The sequence below is a fragment of the Mastigoproctus giganteus genome, chromosome 7 (assembly GCF_048544385.1).
Source record: "Mastigoproctus giganteus isolate SK-2022 chromosome 7, ASM4854438v1, whole genome shotgun sequence".
In the NCBI taxonomy this organism is placed as follows: domain Eukaryota; kingdom Metazoa; phylum Arthropoda; class Arachnida; order Uropygi; family Thelyphonidae; genus Mastigoproctus; species Mastigoproctus giganteus.
The window spans coordinates 16,739,539-16,760,374 of NC_143581.1; the positions used below are offsets into that span (position 1 = coordinate 16,739,539).

At 35.1% G+C, this 20,836-nt stretch overlaps 1 protein-coding gene across 1 annotated transcript in view; it reads left to right on the forward strand.

Moving 5' to 3' along the window:
- Positions 1–20,836, forward strand: part of LOC150082583 (uncharacterized) — a 96,048-nt gene that overhangs the window by 44,330 nt on the left and 30,882 nt on the right. Inside the window, exons 5-6 of the mRNA XM_090377841.1 lie at positions 3,749–3,784; positions 19,416–19,517. Of these exons, the coding sequence (XP_090233967.1) occupies positions 3,749–3,784; positions 19,416–19,517 (138 nt within the window). The remainder of the gene's footprint in view (positions 1–3,748; positions 3,785–19,415; positions 19,518–20,836) is intronic.

The window sequence follows — 20,836 nt, forward strand, 5'->3', positions numbered from 1 at the left end:
TGTGCAATTACCCCAGGTATTTTTCATTCTCCACTTCCCTGAGTGTAGTACCACACAGTTGGTACGTTTCTCTTGGGTTACTGCTACCCATAGCGGTACTTTGCATTTGTCAATGTTAAATTTCAGTTGCCACTTCTCAGCCCACCTGCCTAACTTTTTTAGATCCTGTTGCAGTAGCATACTGTCTTTACTGTCATTACCAACCCTGCCAGTAAAGACAGTATGCTACTGCATTGTATGCACAGTATGCCACATAACTGATTCCAGGTTAAAAAAAAGTTGTGGGATTATATTTCACTGCAGGCATTGAAATAATTTAAAAATTGCACATGTATAATGCATCATTCAGAGATTGGCATATGTTCACTGATAATAGAGGCCACCTGTTATCTGATGACAGATCACTGTCTTGAAACAGCTTTCACACACAGTGCTAGAATTTTGGACAAATAGCAGATTCACCTTTTGGTTATAACAGGTTTTTTTTTCTAGTACTGTATTAATATTGCCCAATGCCATTACAGTGTTAGTGCAACTCTCTGTGAAAATAGCAAATGCACTATATGCAAGTTGTACAACTTGCATATAGTGCATTTGCTATTTTCATATAGAATTACATATAGAATTACAGGAAAAATGCTTTGCCTTTTCCATTTAATCAATTTCAAAAGTCCACTAACTTTGCTCTCAAAACCTTTTTGTTTATAGTGAAATATATTTTGGATGTACTTCAAAAAGTTCCAAATTAAAATTAAAAAGGTTTCTCCATAAATTTTTGTTCAATTTAGTTTATAACTAAATTCAACAAAATTTAAATATTTAGTTATTCACACATTATAAATATGTAAATAAACATTTTGAAAACTTTTTGTCAAAAATTCACGATTTATTTCTTAAGGCTGCATGGGTTATTTAAAACTTTTCTTAGCAACCATAGCACCCTCTTACAGCACAACTGACACACAAAACAACAGAGACAGTTTTAAGTAATTTTAAATAATTGCACTTGTGATTTATTCAAGTAAAGTGTCACTTAAAGCACTGCAGTTGCATCTAATTTCTAGTTATTTTTTCTTAGTAAATTAATAAGAGGAGTTTACCTCAATATAGTACGTGGAACACTTCCGTATGATACCCTCATGCGACTCGTCTTATCAGGGTTCCACGCGGTTTTCTCTTAATATCCGTGTAAATCAACACGAAGCCTCTGTTCGTGCTTCTCGTTCAGCAGCGTCAGAATTAGCCTTTCATGCCATTAACGAAAAACATACATTTTTATTTAACGAGGCCAAAATACTTAACGTTCAACGTAATTATACGCGACTATTAATTGCAGAAACCGTTGAAATTAAATTACACGAGAATTCTGTTAATGTTCGGCGGCCATATTTGATCTCCGATGCGTGGACCTTTACGCGCATGCGCGAAGACACATAATCACTATTTAAGTTGCAGGTTTAGCCTGATTCGGTAATTTTCATTCCTGTGATCACGACAGTCGGTCGAAAAGCATTGTCAGCTTCAGGAAGGAAAATCGTTTTGAATATTTTCGTTAGATTCTTTTAATTGCGTTAATTTGAATTTTAATTGTTTTGAATTGATTTTGAATTGTGTTAAATTGATTATTTAAACTATGTATATAAAGTGCTTAGCATCATAATACACAGCCATTTCTGAATAAACAGAAAATTTTTAAGGTGGCATCGTTTTAGGTTATATCTCATATTGTGAATACCTTCACAACGAGTTGCCATGATATTGCACTACTTCGAATAAGTAACGCTTCACCTAAGGAGAAGACTAGTGTTACTTATTCTCAGATAGGTACCACCACCCAGACAGCACTGTTTCAGGGCTATTTGGCCCTTCGTCAGTGAGTGGGTAGATACCCAAGTGATGCAATGATGGCAAAAACAGTTATGAAGTATAACTCCACAATATGAGAGATGCCTGATGGTGTATGATGTATTTAGACTAAGGCGCATTTAGGGCTAGAGCCTCAAGCTGCGAACAAATTTAGACTATGTATATAAAGTGCTTAGCATCATAATACACAGCCATTTCTGAATAAACAGAAAATTTTTAAGGTGGCATCGTTTTAGGTTATATCTCATATTGTGAATACCTTCACAACGAGTTGCCATGATATTGCACTACTTCGAATAAGTAACGCTTCACCTAAGGAGAAGACTAGTGTTACTTATTCTCAGATAGGTACCACCACCCAGACAGCACTGTTTCAGGGCTATTTGGCCCTTCGTCAGTGAGTGGATAGATACCCAAGTGATGCAATGATGGCAAAAACAGTTATGAAGTATAACTCCACAATATGAGAGATGCCTGATGGTGTATGATGTATTTAGACTAAGGCGCATTTAGGGGTTAGAGCCTCAAGCTGCGAACAAATTTAGACTATGTATATAAAGTGCTTAGCATCATAATACACAGCCATTTCTGAATAAACAGAAAATTTTTAAGGTGGCATCGTTTTAGGTTATATCTCATATTGTGAATACCTTCACAACGAGTTGCCATGATATTGCACTACTTCGAATAAGTAACGCTTCACCTAAGGAGAAGACTAGTGTTACTTATTCTCAGATAGGTACCACCACCCAGACAGCACTGGGTGGTGGTCTGGGTGGTAGTGTTACTTATTCTCAGATAGGTACCACCACCCAGTGCTGTCTGGGTGGTGGTACCTATCTGAGAATAAGTAACACTAGTCTTCTCCTTAGGTGAAGCGTTACTTATTTGAAGTAGTGCAATATCATGGCAACTCGTTGTGAAGGTATTCACAATATGAGATATAACCTAAAACGATGCCACCTTAAAAATTTTCTGTTTATTCAGAAATGGCTGTGTATTATGATGCTAAGCACTTTATATACATAGTCTAAATTTGTTCGCAGCTTGAGGCTCTAGCCCTAAATGCGCCTTAGTCTAAATACATCATACACCATCAGGCATCTCTCATATTGTGGAGTTATACTTCATAACTGTTTTTGCCATCATTGCATCACTTGGGTATCTACCCACTCACTGACGAAGGGCCAAATAGCCCTGAAACAGTGCTGTCTGGGTGGTGGTACCTATCTGAGAATAAGTAACACTAGTCTTCTCCTTAGGTGAAGCGTTACTTATTCGAAGTAGTGCAATATCATGGCAACTCGTTGTGAAGGTATTCACAATATGAGATATAACCTAAAACGATGCCACCTTAAAAATTTTCTGTTTATTCAGAAATGGCTGTGTATTATGATGCTAAGCACTTTATATACATAGTCTAAATTTGTTCGCAGCTTGAGGCTCTAGCCCTAAATGCGCCTTAGTCTAAATTGATTATTTAATTATTTATATTTTACTTTAATTATTTATATTTTACTTTAATGTACCGGCAAGTTGTCGATTTTTTCGTTTTTTCCGTTTTAATTTCTGGAGGGTATCATACGGAAGTGTTCCACGTACTATATTGAGGTAAACTCCTCTTATTAATTTACTAATATTATTATCAACGTAGAACATATTGAGTATTACAGCTCTGATTCATACTATCTAAGTTATTTTTTCTGAATTGTACACCTGCAACAGTTTTTCGGTAATCAACCTAACGTAGACATGGTTTTAATATAATGATTTCATATCTCAAGATTTGTTTTAAAAATCAACTTGTAAAGTGGAATATATTACTATAATGCACCATGATTTTTAATTTTATATACTTAATAAAATGCTATTTATTTTAAAGGGCACAATTGAAGAGGATTTTTCTTTAGAAACATCAGTAAGTACTACTTTTTTGTTATTTTAAATGAAGTTAATGTAATCCATTAATCAAAAAATTTTGCTCTCCCTTAAAAATTAGTGATAACAAAACTGGGATGCAAATTAATTTCAACATCATATTTTTAATAACATTTCTATTTGATACTAAATTTGTAAATTTATTTATTTTTTGTTTTAGAAAGGGTACTGAACTCTTATAACTTATAAAATAAGCATAACTTGAGAATTCAGTCTGAAAGTATAGTTCATAGCAAATTATGAGGACCCCCACCCTCAAGATTAAAAAAATATAATAATAATAAAAAAATACAAAGCAGAATACTTGTTTACACAATATCTAATAATCAGTATAAACATAGCATTACATGTGTTGAACCAGATCAGCGTTCCGGTGTACTCTGGTCCATTCCAAGCCCCAAATTTCCCCAGAACCTGACTACAGTTGTGCGGCACTGTGCCTTATTTAGAAATACAGGCTGTGTATTTATGAATTTGCATACCACCACAAATGCCCAGGCCACTGTTAGTCTCTCCTAAACCTGTCAATACAGTCTACCTGTACTTACTACTGGAACATTTCCGTTTGATATTGACAAAATTTATAAAAACTATCATATTTGATGCATGCAACTTCCAGCAGTAATCTGCAAAATACTACTTTGTGGGTAAAGACACCGATCCCCACTTTATACAAGAGTGGAGTGACTTATTGTATTTCCTGTCAGGATTGTGGGACAGATTACATGGAAGAATTAAAAATATGTTTGAAAGACAAGTCATTCAGATGTATGTCTGGTATTCACCATGCCAATATTACAGATTTGGCTCTGGCTTGGTATTTTTGGGGAAAGCATCGTAGATAACGCACTGGTACTGACAACCTCTAATAATTATTATCATAGACAATGTTTAGAAGTGCTATTAATAAGATTGAAATATAGGGTATTCTAACTGGGATCAAGAATGTGTATTCATCCAGTATTTTAGTCAGTAGTGCTGCAAAAAGACCCATGAAGGGTTTTTCTTAGCAACATCTCCTTCTGATCACTGGTAATATACAACTCCCCCCACTTGCTCCATCATCTTTTATCAATCCCATCCCTCTCCTCTTTCTTTGTTTTTTCTTAATTTTTCTTTACTTTCCTCTTCCCTAAATTTTTTTTCTACACTGTTTTTGTATATCAATTTCCTCCATTGCCTCTTTTGACCAGTGGTGGTGTACTTTAGATCAGTTCCAGTCCAGAGGTGCTCTGTGGTTTTGGGCACCCCCACTACAAAATTTTGTGCATTTAAATTTAAGCAATAATAAGAACATGCATATACATATATACACACACAGCACTTGGGATTTTCGGGGAGGGGATGCAGACTTGTTTATAAACAGGTCAGGAACTACTATAATGAAATATGTTATATGCTAATGAAATTTAATGTTCTAATAAGAAAATACTGCTATTTAGATGCATTATTATATATAAATTAGTGGATTGGTAGAAATTAATCAATGCTAATATTAAAATTTTAATAATTCACAGGGTTTTTTTTAAAGTGAAACCTTAAACCTATTAAAAATTTTAATTTAAATAATTAAGAAAAGAGTGGGGGAAGTATAATACAAACAGAGAGATTGGAGTGTATTCTGGAACCTTTTTAGGCACATTTGCATATATATATATGCATATGCACCTATTATCTTCACCGTGTCTATCCATCCACCTGTGTATCTGCAAATAACAACTAAACTCAGCTCCCAGTGGATGGATTTTTGTGAAATTTTAATATTTGGACCTTTTAAAAATATTTGTAAAGCTATTCCAAATTTCATTAAAATTAAAATAAGACAAATAGAAATTCAGCAATTATTATTTCTTTTTTCCATACAATTTGTATGGGGGGGAAAGACAGTCATAGATGTTTGTTGTTTTTTATTTGGTTTTTAGGAGCATTAGCAACTAAGGCCATATTGCTCCGGGATATGCGGTGGTCATTCCCTGACCTTTCCGCATCCTTCATATTTGGTGGTGACGGGCTCGAACCCCAGTCTAATCAAGAAGCGTGTGCTATGCACTGCTGCTCCTTCCCACCTTGGCTACGGAGGTGCCACATTCATAGATTAAATGTAGTTTTCATGAAGTATTGTTACCTGTCTGTGCATGATTTGCATGTATTATGTAACACTCATGAACTTCGTGTCACTTGTGAAGAGATACATATATATATATAGAAAGAAAACAGACTTAAAAAAACAAAAAGAGTATATGGGAGGAGAATAATCAATATTATAGTTTTAATTAAACTGACCAGCTAAGTTTATAGAATGTAAAACTATATAGAGTTATTAAGTGTTCTATAAAGTAATTAACTGGTAATGTAATAGTAATTAATTGATGAGATATATATTTACTCTTCACTTATATTAATCACAGAAAAAAAAAATCATTTAATTTAAGAAAATTCAACCACGTCTAAAAAGTAAAACACTACATACATTAACTAATTTGTTTTTTAACAATATTCTACTTCTTTAAATTAATGCTTTATTTTAAAGTGACCATACATACCAGTTTCACGACACTTGTCCAGAAGTCCCAAAAGGCTAAGTAAAACCATATATGTACCAGGTTGCCAAAATTAGAGATTAGCAGTCAATTGGCTAAGTTTCCTAACTTGAAAGTAAACAAGGTTATAAATAATTTAAAGAAGCTCAAGTTATCATCATATATGGGTCCTATAAAGCAAGGCGCCTCCGTAGCCAGGTGGGCAGGAGCAGCAGTGCGTAGCACACGCTTCTTGATTAGACCAGGGTTCGAGCCCGTGACCACCAAATACGGAGAATGCGGAAAGGTCAGGGAATGACCACCGCATATCCTTGGAGCAATATGGGCTTAGTTGCTAATGCTCCTAAAAACCAAATAACAACAACCTATAAAGCAGTAGAAATTCAATAATGATTTAAAGAAAAATTTTAGTGTTTATTAAGAAAAGACTTAGACTTAAAGATGAACATTGTACAGTGCAATATTTGTGGAATGAAATTTTCCAATGCTTATGGCAGCTGGTCTGATATTAACAATTAAACAATGCAAAACTTTGTATAATTCTGCCTAGGGGCAGCCTGGTCCAAGCAGCCAGGCAACAACCATCACCAGGGTCAACAGGAAATTTAGGTCATCAACTAATAATTATGACATAAGTAATTCTGATGGGGACCAAATTTGTTGCAGCCATAGAGCCAAAACCTGCCAGTCTGACCTTGATCCTACTTAGTATCGAGAGAGCGTGCAACTGTGACTGTTCTTCATATATGCTAGTTCTTTTTCAGTTAAAATGCAGCTTTCAGCATCAATAAACAAAGTTGTAAGGTTTTATCTTTAATTTTTTTTCATTTACACTTTTTAGTCTTGCTTCTTTTTTTTTCTTTTTTTTTTTTAACTTCCAAAACCTGATATTTCATTATAATGTGGTCATGGTGTAATGAGATGTCCTAGTTTTGGTTACAGAAAAGTCACTCTAGCTTAATTACATGCAAAGACAATTACAAAATCAGTGCTTTCAACACTTTGTATAGACCTGAAGTTAATTAATATATATACATAAGGTGTAGCAGTAAAGTTCCTGGACTGGTGCAATAAAAAGAATAGAAAGTGAAAGAAATGCACATATTACACCATTCTAAAAGTTTCAGAAAAGAGGCAGCAAAGGCATCCAAAAAGATGTTCAGTTCGGTGGTTACATTTTTCTTAATTTCCTGAAACATCCCAAAATCTCTTTCCTTTGAGGGGCGTTTTCACCTTGAGAAAGAGGAAGAAGTCTGCTGGTGCTGGATCAGAAGAGTAAAGTAGTCAGGAGGCCATGTTTCATAAGAAATGTCTTTGCGACAAGTGCAGAATAGGCGGGGAAATTGTCGTGCAACCAGCTGCATTTCTCTCGAAATTGTAGCCTCGTTCATTCTAATTGTGGACAGAGTGGCACTGAGAACAGACTCCTGAGAGACTGTTCTCAGTGCCCTATCTTCCATACCCTTTTCAGTACCCTACCTTCCATATCATCATCTGCGTGTAATTCAAGCAATTCTTCTCGGTTGGTCGTATCATCTCTCGCCATGCTTGTTGGGTATGGTTTCTTCACCTCAACAGTATCTGAATTTTACAATTTTCTCTGTTACTTTACAGTGGGGTAGGCTTTGGATGGAATTGTGAGTCGTGTATTACTTTGGTCTACTGACTGTGGTTTAGATGTAAGCTGGGTCAGTAGTACTGATCAAGCCGAGTCTGCAATCGATACATCTGGAGAGACTGACACTTCTGTCTGATATGCTACTGATTGGTGACTGTGGACAGCCAAAGCATAAGTGGTTTTTGGCATGCTTAATTTAACTTTTTTTCTTGCTTCTTGATAACAGACTTTATTTTCAGTCTTGTATTTTTTATTTTTTTCCCTAACTTCCAGAGATCACAATCTTTAAGAGTATGCTGGATGGTTGCTCTTGCAATTAGGACACTGTGGAGTTGGTGCCTTGCATTCTGATTGAGTATGAGTTTTGCACCCACAGTTTGGAAATGTTGTGTTTCCATAGCATGCTGTCTGGGAGTGACCAATTTCTGGAATTTTTAGCATTTTAGGAGATTTGGGATAAAAGGCCAAACATGACAGTTTAAATAACCTGCTTTGACTTAAGCTGGTAGATTCGGTGTATTGAAGGTTAAAATTATGCTACGTGTTGGGACTAAGTTGCTGTCTTTTTGTATCATGATTCTTTTTTCCTGAGTTACATTTTGATCCTTTAGTTCCTGGACTATTTCTTCTTCAGAAACATTTAATAGATCCCATTCAGTGATCATTCCCTTGGAAGAATTCAGTGTGTTACGTGGGGTGACTTGAATTGGAATTCCACTTAAAAAAGTGTCTTAACAGTAACTCAGAGTGTCTTGGGTAAGAGGTCTCTATTAACAAGTCCCTTCATTGGAGGTGTTTCACCGTTTTTGGTGATGCTGCATTTTCAAGTAATCATTGTATGATGAAAGGGATGGTTGAGTGGGAGAAGACAGAGAATGGTAATCAATGGACACTGCTCTTCGTGGACTAATGTTATTAATGGAGTCCATTGTTGTTTTCTGTATTTATAAATGATATTGATGATGGTATATCAGGCTTAATGTCCAAGTTTGCAGACGATACGAAGGTTGGCAGGGTTGTTAATGACACTAATGACAGTACACTGCTGCAACAGGATCTAGAAAAGTTGAGCAGATGGGCTAAGAGGTGGCAAATGAAGTTTAACATTGACAAATGTAAAGTACTACATATGGGAAGCAGTAATCCCAAAGTAACGTATCAACTCTGTCGTACCACACTGACAGTGGTAGAGAATGAAAAGGACTTGGGGGTAATTGTGTAGGCAGATATGAAGTTTCTGAACAGTGCAGACGGTCTGCAAGAGTAGCTCATGGTGTCTTGTCAATAATATACAGGAATTTTTCAAGGAGGTGATTATCCCCTTGTATAAGGTGATTATCCCCTTGCAATGGTCAGGCCACACCTTGAGTACTGTATACAGGTCTGGAGGCCTCATTTTAAGAAGGATGTAAAGCTGTTGGAATGAGTACAGAGAAGAGCAACAAGATTAGTAAATGGAACAAAGGATTGCTCTTACAAAGAAAGGCTTAAGTTTTGAAAATTACAGTGTCTGGAGACTAGGCACCAGTGAGGTGATGTGACTGAGGTGTATAAAGCCTTGAATAGTTTGAGCATGCTCAATGCTGATGGGATTCTTCCTCTTGCTCAGAATAATCACCTGAGAGGGCATAAATTCAAATTAAGGAAAGATGGTTGTAGGATAGATGTGTGGAAGTTTGCCTTTAGCCAGTGGGTGGTTGATTGCTGGAACAAACTTCCATCTGTCGTTTTAGAAGTTGATAGCTTAAATAGATTCAAGGCAGAACTCGACAAACATTTGGAGCGAGTGGATGGGTGAAATAAGGGTGGTTTTTTTTTTTTTTGGCTGATGCTATATAAGCTTGCTTTCTTGCATCATGTGCCTTTGCTAATGCTAATGGGGAGAGAGAGCTTACTAACAGGCTGTGCCAACAGAAAATGGATTATCAGGAAAGCTGGAGATTTCTACTTGTTTGCATCCTTTTTTAGTCTTTTCGACAGTGAGACGTCATGATCAGTTTCATGATTGTCATGGTGAGAACTCTTTAGCTGTAATCGTGGAAAATAATTAATGTCCATTTTTTCTCCTTTTCACCCTGAGGGTTCAATGTACCCCCAGGTTACCAGCCTGCTATTTGGAGGCAGAAACAGTGCCAACCAGTGACCAAGCAATCAAAAGAGGAGAACAGTACATTGCTAGTGGAAGTAGCAGTAACACTGCTAGCTGGGGAGGCCGTGATGTTCTGAGTGGAGGAGGGCTTACGAAAACACACTAATACTTGCCTCAACAAAATCACTAGAAATCACACTAGAGAGAGATTGCTTAGCACTCAAGGCCAAATCGTTATGCAGAATTTCACGAATCATCACCTTAATCATATCCAACTCATCAGCCATCATTCTCATGTTCAAACAATGATATCTTGCCACAGTTTTCAGAAATTTTGCAACTCTGTCCTCATTTCAAGAGGTTGATAGGTGCCCACTTCTTGGGTCATTTCAAACATCCCTATATCCATCTCTGGACTTCTTATACCATTTAAACACACTAGCACTTCTTATTCCATTTAAACACACTGGTACAACAATGTGTCATCACCATAAACAATTTTTAATATTTCATACATTTTTGTTGCAAATTTTCCCAGTTGAAGGCAAAATTTTATATTCATTAATTGCACCATTGCAAAATTGTGACACAGAACTCTAATGAAACTGATTGTTATTTGCAACCTGTCAGCCTACTGGATAATCTCTGTACCACCATCTGTTTGGGGAAGTTTCAACAAAAACACACCACTTCCGTTTATTTTCAAACTCATTGAACATGACCGCAACAGCACCAGACTGGAAACTTTATTGCTACACCTTGTGTGTGAAGTTTTGACAAAGCATTTTTCTTTACATCATTCTAAATTACTTGGTCTTAAAATAATAGGCAGCAGTCCACTTATTATTTATTACAGCAATCATTTAGCAACTAAAGGGCAGAGGATATATTTCTGAAAAGTAATGCAGTTGACACCACCGTTTCTACAAAATAATGGTGAAAAACAATAAACACAGTAATAAAATTTATGAAAAAAACAACGCTCCTAGGTCACACTGTTGATATGGCAAAACATGATAACCTATGAAGCAATACAAACACAAGCCCATAATATATCTGGGGAAAATGTAAATGTTAGTCAAAACCACAAAAATCTACAAAGGTGATACATCCATTCTCAGTGCTATATATAATAGCAACAATGAGTGCATCACTGAGACGATAGACTGCAGTCATTCCTAAACCATGTGCACAGGATCTGGTATATTGCAAGGTTAGGAAAAACTCTATTAATGAGTTCAATGTGATTGCTTTTTAACGTGTACCTCAAATATAGCATCTTCAAATATAGTGCAGAGTTTGGGAGCAAAATCTGAGGTGAAATATAAATGTATCTTCTCCCCCTTCACTATCCACTTGATCCACATCCATTACCTACAGGAGGCAGGGGAAATAATTATTGTATCTTTTTGTTTCAAGAGACTTGATTGAACTGAACATACATAAAAAAAAAATGTAATATGGATTGTAAAATTTTGGTATATAAATATTAAACAAAACTACAGGAAACCCTTGATTAATGCGGTTTTGAACAATGCGGTTTTAATTAGTGCGCAAAATTTTTTTGATACTATCCCCTTAATATATGCGTTATCAAATTTGATTAGTGCGCTGTTTTTTTCTTGCGGTGCTTGGCAACTCACAACGGCGCCTAAAGCGGCAAATACGTGATACGCACTCACCAGGGTCTTCTAACTTAAATGAATGGGAATCGACTCCAAAATGCTTGACAGCAGCACCCCATACCACTCTGAAATTGAAATTTGCTCTGGTAACTCATATTCTTTTATTCTTTTATTATTAATATTAAACTTCTTTAATATTATGATATTAAAGAAGCAGTTGAGAACATACACAAATCGTGGGAAGAAATGACGAACAGCTGCATGAGAGCTGTGTGGCAGAATCTTTTGCCTGAATGCGCAAATGATTTTTGCGGTTTCATTAATCCTGTCAACAAAGTTATTGATTAAATTACTACAATTGGAAAAGACCTCGGCTTTGAGGAAGTAGATTCAGAAAACGTTAGAGAATTATTGGAATCGCATTCAAAAGACTTAAGTAACGACGATCTTGTTAAAATTGAGCATCAACATGCATACGAGGAAGAAGACGAAAATGAAGCAGAAGAAAAGCAATTTGCTCCCAAAGAAATTTCATTCAAAAAACTTGAACTATTTAATACACTTTAAAAAGCAAAAGAACTCATACTAGAGATTGATCCAGATGCAGAGAGAAGCATGAACGTTCATTGAGGGTTAGATAAGCAAATTGATTGTTATCGCAAAATCATGGAGGAAAGGAAGAAAGCTACCACTGTTCAATTGAAGTTAGATAAGTTTTTTTTGCAAAAAATAAAATTTAAATCATACTATCTTTTTTTAAATTTATTCCTTAATAATTTAAGAACTATGCAGTGCATTATAGGTATGTATTGAGTAAGAAAAAATATATTTTTACAATTTCATAATTTTCAAGGATTCATTATAATTATTCCCATTGTTTCTTAAGTTTGATTAGTGCGGTTTTAATATGTGCGGTATATTTCAAGGATTCATTAACCGCACTAATCAAGGGTTTCCTGTATTTCAAATATGTGGTCAGGGAAGAATTACTGTTACATATTTCTTTAAGTGTCTTCACGTTACACCAATAATTCCTACTTGGCATGATAAAACGGCCAGGGACTTCAATAACATTTTAATGACATTGTAACTGCTGAAAATAAAGATATGTTATGCTGTATTAATTTATTTCTGTATTTTTTGATTTACTGTAGTGATGTGTTAATAAAATTATTAAAAAAAAACTTTTATAGGCCACAAATAGTGGGGGCCATCGGGCATCCGACCTAGCATAACTATGCATAGAACATCACTGCTTTTGACATACACAACTCTCCTTGTCGTGTATCTTCATATATATTACTGTCTCTACTCTATTTCTTGTTCATAAAGAGTACAGCCAGTACACAGAGACTTTAGTGGCAGTTAATTTCTTTTATTGATTTTATCTCTACCATTTTATTTTATTTGTGGAGTCAATTTTATATTTTTTTAATTTAGTTTATGGAGTTTTAATTTCTTATAAAGTGATTTTATTTGTACATGGTCATTTTATTTTTTATTTTAATAAAGTTTATGTATACTCATTGGTTGCAAAAATTTATTACCTCTGATATTAATGCTACCTTCGCAATAGCCTATTCCAGAGGTTCCAAACTTTCTTGGTTCACGGTGCCCTTAGCTTCTCAGTAATTTTTTCACGGCACCCCTAGACCAAAAGAAATACCTAACAGTTCCGTTTATTAAGTCGTTACATCCAAACAACTTAATAAGTAATGTTGACACTGTGAACTACCTCGAGCTAGTAGTTCACGTGGTGTCCAATAGATGTTGAGTATCGCTGTGTTTCCCTCGAAAATTTAAATTATCCCGCAGACCCCTGTGAGTTTGCTCCGGCACTCTGGGGCACCACGGCACACAGTTTGGGAACCACTGGCCTATTCACTGAAAGGAGAAAGTAGCTGGAAACAAACAATGAGTGATTATCATGAATTCATTGTCGTAGCCCAATTAGATTGTAGGATTAATTGTACTAAGAGTGATAAGTAGGATACTGGCTCAAATTTAATGAAAGATTAATGGTAGCTGAATATGTGGCAAGGGGTTATGCATGATAACTGACTAAATTTGAATTCTTGATACTCTGATTTCATGATTTTTCTTAAGTATTTATGTTATTTGTGTTCTAAAATCACATGAATTGATTAATCCAACTTCTCTTTGGAGCAGTTGGATCAATCAACAAATATAAAGATTTATATTAATTTATATTAAATATTAATCAATAAATATAAATAAAGAGCCTATAAAAATGTACAGCAGGGCCCCAGGATTACTTAAATCTGGCATTACATATTACATAAATGTTCTATTTCTTCTATATGCCTTTTCTATAGATATTTCTCTGGGCATTGTTCTTAATTGCATACAGAATTCCACCTCTTTCTTTCATATCACTCCAACAAGTGTATCAGCTAACCAACTTCCATTCACAATTGAACTCCAAACTCTTCCTTCTCCCCCCCCCCACTTCTGTTCTGTGAACTATTCCCCTTATTATGCATTTCTTGAATATTATTAACAGAAGTTTAACAGTACCATCAGTAGTTCCATCTGTCTTCTCCCTTTATTCTCTGACCCACCCACATGCATATTGAGGGGAGGGATATCACAAATAGATACCGCTGCTGTTAAGTATATTTATTTTCCTCTTTCATATAATCATAATACAAATTTATTTTATATATTAGGAGAGCAGCTTTATTCCATTATTTACTAAACCTGTTTCATAAGTTTGTCAAGTGAGAACTATCAAAAATTATAATTTGAAATTTTTTCATATAACATTTTCTATGATAATAAAAATAATAATTTGCTATAAAAATGTACAGTAGCAATAAAAAATATACCAATATTTGTATTTATTATAAATGATTTTAATTTTAAAATTGTTAATTTTAAAAATATATAAAAAAAATCCTATATTTTTATAAAAATACCCTCTCTTGATATTAAATGATAATTTAATAATAATTACTTTTACGAAGGCAGAGGTACATTTCTGATAGTTGGCCACAAGTGTCAAAATGCCCAGTTATATTTCTGCCAGTAACTGCAATACTTATATACATATTGGCATTAATTCTAATCTAAGTTTAGAGATATTACAAGTAGTATATTTTACAAGAAACCAGATTAAAAGGCGCCTCCGTAGCCAGGTGGGAAGGAGCAGCAGTGCGTAGCACACGCTTCTTGATTAGACCAGGGTTCGAGCCCGTCACCACCAAATACGGAGCATGCAGAAAGGTCAGGGAATGACCACCGCACCAGAGCAATATGGCCTTAGCTAATGCTCCTAAAAAACCAAATAACAACAACCAGATTAAAAAAAAAAAATTATCCAGTTATGTTCCAATTGTGAGGCATGTCTCACAATTAGAACATAACTGGTTCGTATAATCATTATATCTAGTATTACAAAATAGAGCTTATCAATATACTGCATAAGATTCTGTTCTCACATTATTAGTAGAAAATTATGCAAGAAGGTAAGCTTATACCCAGTAGTGTAGCTACCCTTTTTCGGGCCCGGAGGCAATGAACATGTTCGGGCCCCTACTTAATTAATGAAAATTGCAAAAAGAGGAGACAGCCAAAGACACCGGGCCCAGAGGCAATTGCCTTGCCTGCCTACATGGTAGCTACACCACCGCATCAGCCGAAAAAAAAAAACCAACATTTCCCATTTCACCTATCCATTCCCTCCAATAGTTTGTCTAGTCCACCCCAGGGGGCTCACATCTGGTGAGTATGGGCTTGGCAAACCCAGGGTCCTCAGCTGGATATCATCATTCTTCTTTCTTGGTGATTTCCTTCTACCTCTGGCTCTCTCTCTCTCAGGATAACATGGGATTGATTTTTTTTTTTTTTTTTTGGCTGGTGCAGCATAAGCCTCAGGCTTCCTTGCACCTTATGACTAATAATAATAATAATAGTTCTTCCATGAATTTATTTAAGCTATCAACTATCAACAAGTTAAGCTTTTTCTGAGAAATACAGAATACAGGTTTATTAAATTCCTTTGATAGAAAGACAGATAAAAACAAGTTATAATAAACAGTTAAAATAAACATACAGCTGAGTGCTCCGCTGATGTGGAGCATTCAGCTGTCGCCGAACACTTCTGGTTGACCCAGCACGACATCAACCCCCGACACAGCATCAAGATTATTGACCATTCTCATCAGTACCACCATCGCACCTGGTTAGAATCATTACACTTTATAACTTGTCATGATTCTTTTAACTGGAACAAAGGAGGTCATGTCCATCCCATCATTGAAGCAGCCATCCTCCTGAATGATGGATGTTGGCACACACAGCAAACCCAAGCTTTGCAATTGCAGCCACAAGCCTCTACATCCAACTGCTAATTATTGTCAGCACTTGCTTACACGGTTCACCTCGCATGACCACCATACCTGGCATTCTTTATTATTTATTTTGTACCAACGTTTTTCGACTGAAGAATGGCAACCTATGCCAAAAAACTATTGACGTATGTTTATTTTAAATGTTTATTATAACTTGTTTCTGTCTTCCTATCAAAGGAATTTAATAAACCTGTATTCCGTATTTCTTAGAAAAAGCTGAATTTATTGACATTATGAACTCTGAGAACATAAGCCTTTTCCATTTGAACCTATCAACTTCCACAACAACAGATGAAAGCCTGTTCTATCAATCAACCATCTGCTGGCTAAAGGCAAACTTCGGTACAATCTATTCTGTAACTGTCTTTCCTCGATTTGAATTTGTGCCCCCTCATATGCATAGTCTGAGCAAGAGAAAGGATTCCATCAGCATTGAGCATACTCAATACATTCAAAGCCTTAAACACCTCATTCAGATCACCTCGCAGGTGCCTAGTCTCCAGATACTGCAGTTTTCAGAGTTAAAGCGGCACCTCCATAGCCAGGTGGGCAGGAGCAGCAGTGCATAGCACATGCTTCTTGATTAGACCGGGATTCGAGCCCGTGACCACCAAATACGGAGGATGCAGAAAGGTCAGGGAATGACCACCGCATATCCCCGGAGCAATATGGCCTTAGTTGCTGATGCTCCTAAAAACCAAATAACAACAAACAAACAAGCAGTTTTCAGAGTTAAAGCCTTTCTTGGTAAGAGCTCTTTTGTTCCACTCACCGATCTTGTTTCCCTTCTCTGTACCCATTCCAGTAGTTGTACATCCTTCCTAAAATAAGGCCTTCAGACCTGTATACAGTACTCAGGATGTGGCCCAACTAATGCCTTATACAATGGGATAATCACCTTCTTATCCTTGCTTATTCATTATCTATGCTGCAAACAGGGCTGGACCAAGGTACTTTTTGCTCCACAGGCAGAAAGCTTTTTCACCACCCTTTTACTAAGGATATATATATATATTTTTTTTTTTTTTTTTTTTTTTGTTCATGATTTGTAAAATTTAGCATCCCCTTAAAGAATGCTGCCCTGGGGAAGAGCACTGCTAGCCCGTACCTTAATCTGGCACTGGCTGCAAAGAAAGTTCAATTAACATCCAGCTGTCCAATTTTTTTTTTGTTTAATACATTAATTAACTTTAAAAAAACAAAAAAAATGTTACTTGTTTTACTGTTTTTATTGTTTATTCATATCAGGCAGAACTATTACTAAATGATAAATATATTTAACTATTAATTTAATTATAATAAAAATAAAATATGAATATCAGTTGAGTCATCAGAGAAACTTTCTTAACTGGTACAAGTGTCAAGGTGTTACAACATAATCACCTGGTTCTCCCAATCTTAAATGCCAACCCTGAATATTAAAATGATGAAGCTACTAAAATTATTAATTTTAAAAATATATAAAAAAAATCCTTTTATATTCTAGAATGGCATTCTCATTTGCCACATACATCAGTAATGCCATGTAAATACTTCATTATTAAAAATAAAATAGCCAAATCCTTTAAACGTATTAACTGAGAATAGTCCCATTGTTTGTTTTTCCTCAAAGAAAAAGAAATTACGCTTAACTTGCAAGTTACATGCTGGTGACATCAAAAATACCATGTGCCTACAAGTTGCCTTTAGGCAGTTTTATCAGTGGTCCCCTCCCCTCCACCAAAAAATAGAATAATAAATAATTATAACATAAAATAATAAATAATTAAATATAACAAAATATATTTTGTTATATTTAATAAAAATATATTTTTATTTTTTTGTTATATTATAACTAAAAAAGCTATAAAAAAATTCTTATTGGAATCTGAATCTGAATTGGAATTATCCTGTTTCTTATAATATTCCTATTATAACAATCCTGTAATCCTATTATGCTATGATAATTATCCTACAATCCTATTATCCTATGATAATAATTCTGTTATTCTGTAATCCCTATGATATTCCTATTATCCTATGCCAGGGGTAGCAAATCTTTGGCTAAATCTTTTAAAAAGCTACCCTTGCGTGCACCTCGGAATTTTGCACAGTATATCATTATTTTTCTCATACACGTTTTACTTGACAAAAGCTTAACAAAAAAAGAATGAAATAAAAGACATTATTTTAAAAATGCTTTTAATAGAGGTATTAAAATAAAATGCTTCATAAAAAAATGTAAACTGTTGTTTCAAAGTTCAAAATTTTTTTGGGATGCTCTGAATTTCACGTGCCCAAAAAATTTGTATGCATGCCACTTTGGGCATGCGTGCCATGGGTTTGCCACCCCTGTCCTATACAAAAACAGATATTTAAATGATTCAAAAGATAAAAGAAAATATAAAAATAAAAACTACCTGTTTCTCCAATGAATAAAATACACCAAAACAATGAACTGATTTTCCATCTCACACTTAGTATACACTAAATGTCCACGGTTAACTGTTACCGATAGCATCAGATGGATTATATATACATGTATATAAATAATTTTTTTTATTATTATTATTATTAGTGACCCAGTGAGGACTGACCAATAATGAAGTAGTATGTCAGTTATCAATTCAACTAAAATGTAAAAATTCTTTGCCACCAAAAATCATGTCTGTCAGTGCTGGCCACAATCATGATTGCTGTAGTGTCTATGCACGAAAATCTATCTTCTAGCTGTGATGGCACAAAAAAAAAAAAAAAGCAAGTTCAAGTTCTTTGATACAGTGCATTTTTAAAGGAAGAAAACCTTACCACCAGAAAAACCGGAAAGTACCACATGACTGAATTCCAGCGAATGCAGTAACCTTCCTTTGGGACTACTCTGCACTGAATGATGTAGAATATAATATTTAAATCATTTTAATAGTGGCTGTATACATGGATGTTTAGATCATGACATATCAGGTACATTTCCTATTGCTCCTAGTCTCCTTAGATCTTTTCTGAGCTTGGGGCAATGTTCCCTGGCTCTTAATAGGTTTGATATTTTAATAGTCTGATAATGTAGTGAAGCCTCAGAATGTAGAGTACCTAGGGTCTACAAACAACAAAAGACTCCCTGCTCACACCCTTCATAGTACACAATACTGTAGCACCAATTCCATTCACCATTTTTTTGATAATTAATTATCTAAAAGACAATTACTACAATTAATAAAGAAACTATTAAAAAATAATAAAATATTAACATAAAATAAATAAATGTTATCAAAATAAATTTCAAAAAATATATTGAATTACATGGGGTCAGATGTTTGCTATATCCATTGTAAAACACAATTTTGTTGTAAAATACAGAAAATTCTTTCATTAAACTTTATTTTTGTATAGCTTGATCCTAGAAAGAAAGACTGGATTATCAAAGCAGCCAAGGGTGATTATTTTGGCCTCATTAATTTATTGAAAGAAGAACCAAAGCTGGCCCATTCAAAGGTATATTTTCCTTCTTTTTTTTTTTTTTTTTCCTCTTAACTGTATAATAAATATTGAGCAAAGAAAATCGAAAATACAAGGAAAGTTAAAGGGCAATTTGTTTCATGCACAATTTCACAAGACAGTGGAATAGCTATAAATTCTAGATCCACGATGTTCCTTCCCTGTTGATATTTTAGTATTACATCACGTGATCATTTTGCATGTATTTTTACATGACTGATTAGTTATTCAGAGGTGTCAAACCTTTTTTGGCTAGGGGCCAAAATAGATAAAATGCTGAAGATCACAGGCTGCAAGAACTGTTCCTTAACCACTAATTATGCAATTTTCAAAATAGAACTTAATTTTTGTTATCAATGTTTATATTTACAGTTGTTTTTTTTTTACATTTAATAATTACTACGAAAACCGAACAATTATTACATAACCTTAACTTATTATATGGTTTATTATATTATATAATAATAATATAGTTAAATACGAAGCAGGTACATAAAACATTATAAGCAATGCCCTCTATGAGATACTCAGTTTGTGAAATTTGTTTTGCCATAAATATTTTTTGATCTCTCCTGGGGGACATGATCAACACCCACGTTATATCTGCAACCATTGAATAACGAGGTGCATTATATCAAGGTTGCACTATTTAAATAGGATTTTTTGTCTCTCGCATTTCCTTAACTCTTTTCAAAACAAAGACGCGTTAAAGATTGGGAGTTGAACTCCCACCCTTTCGGATATCTCATAGCAGTTTGGAAATTCTCTGTCGGTTTTAAATAAGCAGATTTCAATCCCCCCCCCCCTTTTTTTTTTTTGGCTTAAAAGCGAATCCAGTATGAAGAGTGGTATTTAGGGGAAGGGGACAGAGAAAGGCCGCCAGGGTCGAACGAATACATACTTCGCGGTGCGTCTAAACGCATGGTTCCGTCCTTAAAGCCAAACAAACACAACAGTCAGTTTTTGTAATGTAAGAGTTAACGTTGTAGTCCTCTGTAGAACGTCATGTACAGACGCCGTAATTCCTCTGCGGCTTGTCACCGTTGGTTGTTATCGGGGGTGCCTGTTCGCACGTGCCCCGATGTTTACAACGTTTCAGCAACGGCCTAACAAGCAATCCGTGGCTCAGAACTACGATTGATGCATGTTTTAGCTGAAAGTGTTGCTTCGAAGCTGCAAAAACACTTGCCGCACGTGCTCTGCCGTCTCGCTTGTGTCATTTATCATCATTAGTTTAGAATTCGTCGTTCGCTGTTAGCTTTACTTCGAAAGTGGAATTTTTTTTTTTTTCTTTTTCTGTTTTTTTTTAGTCTCTG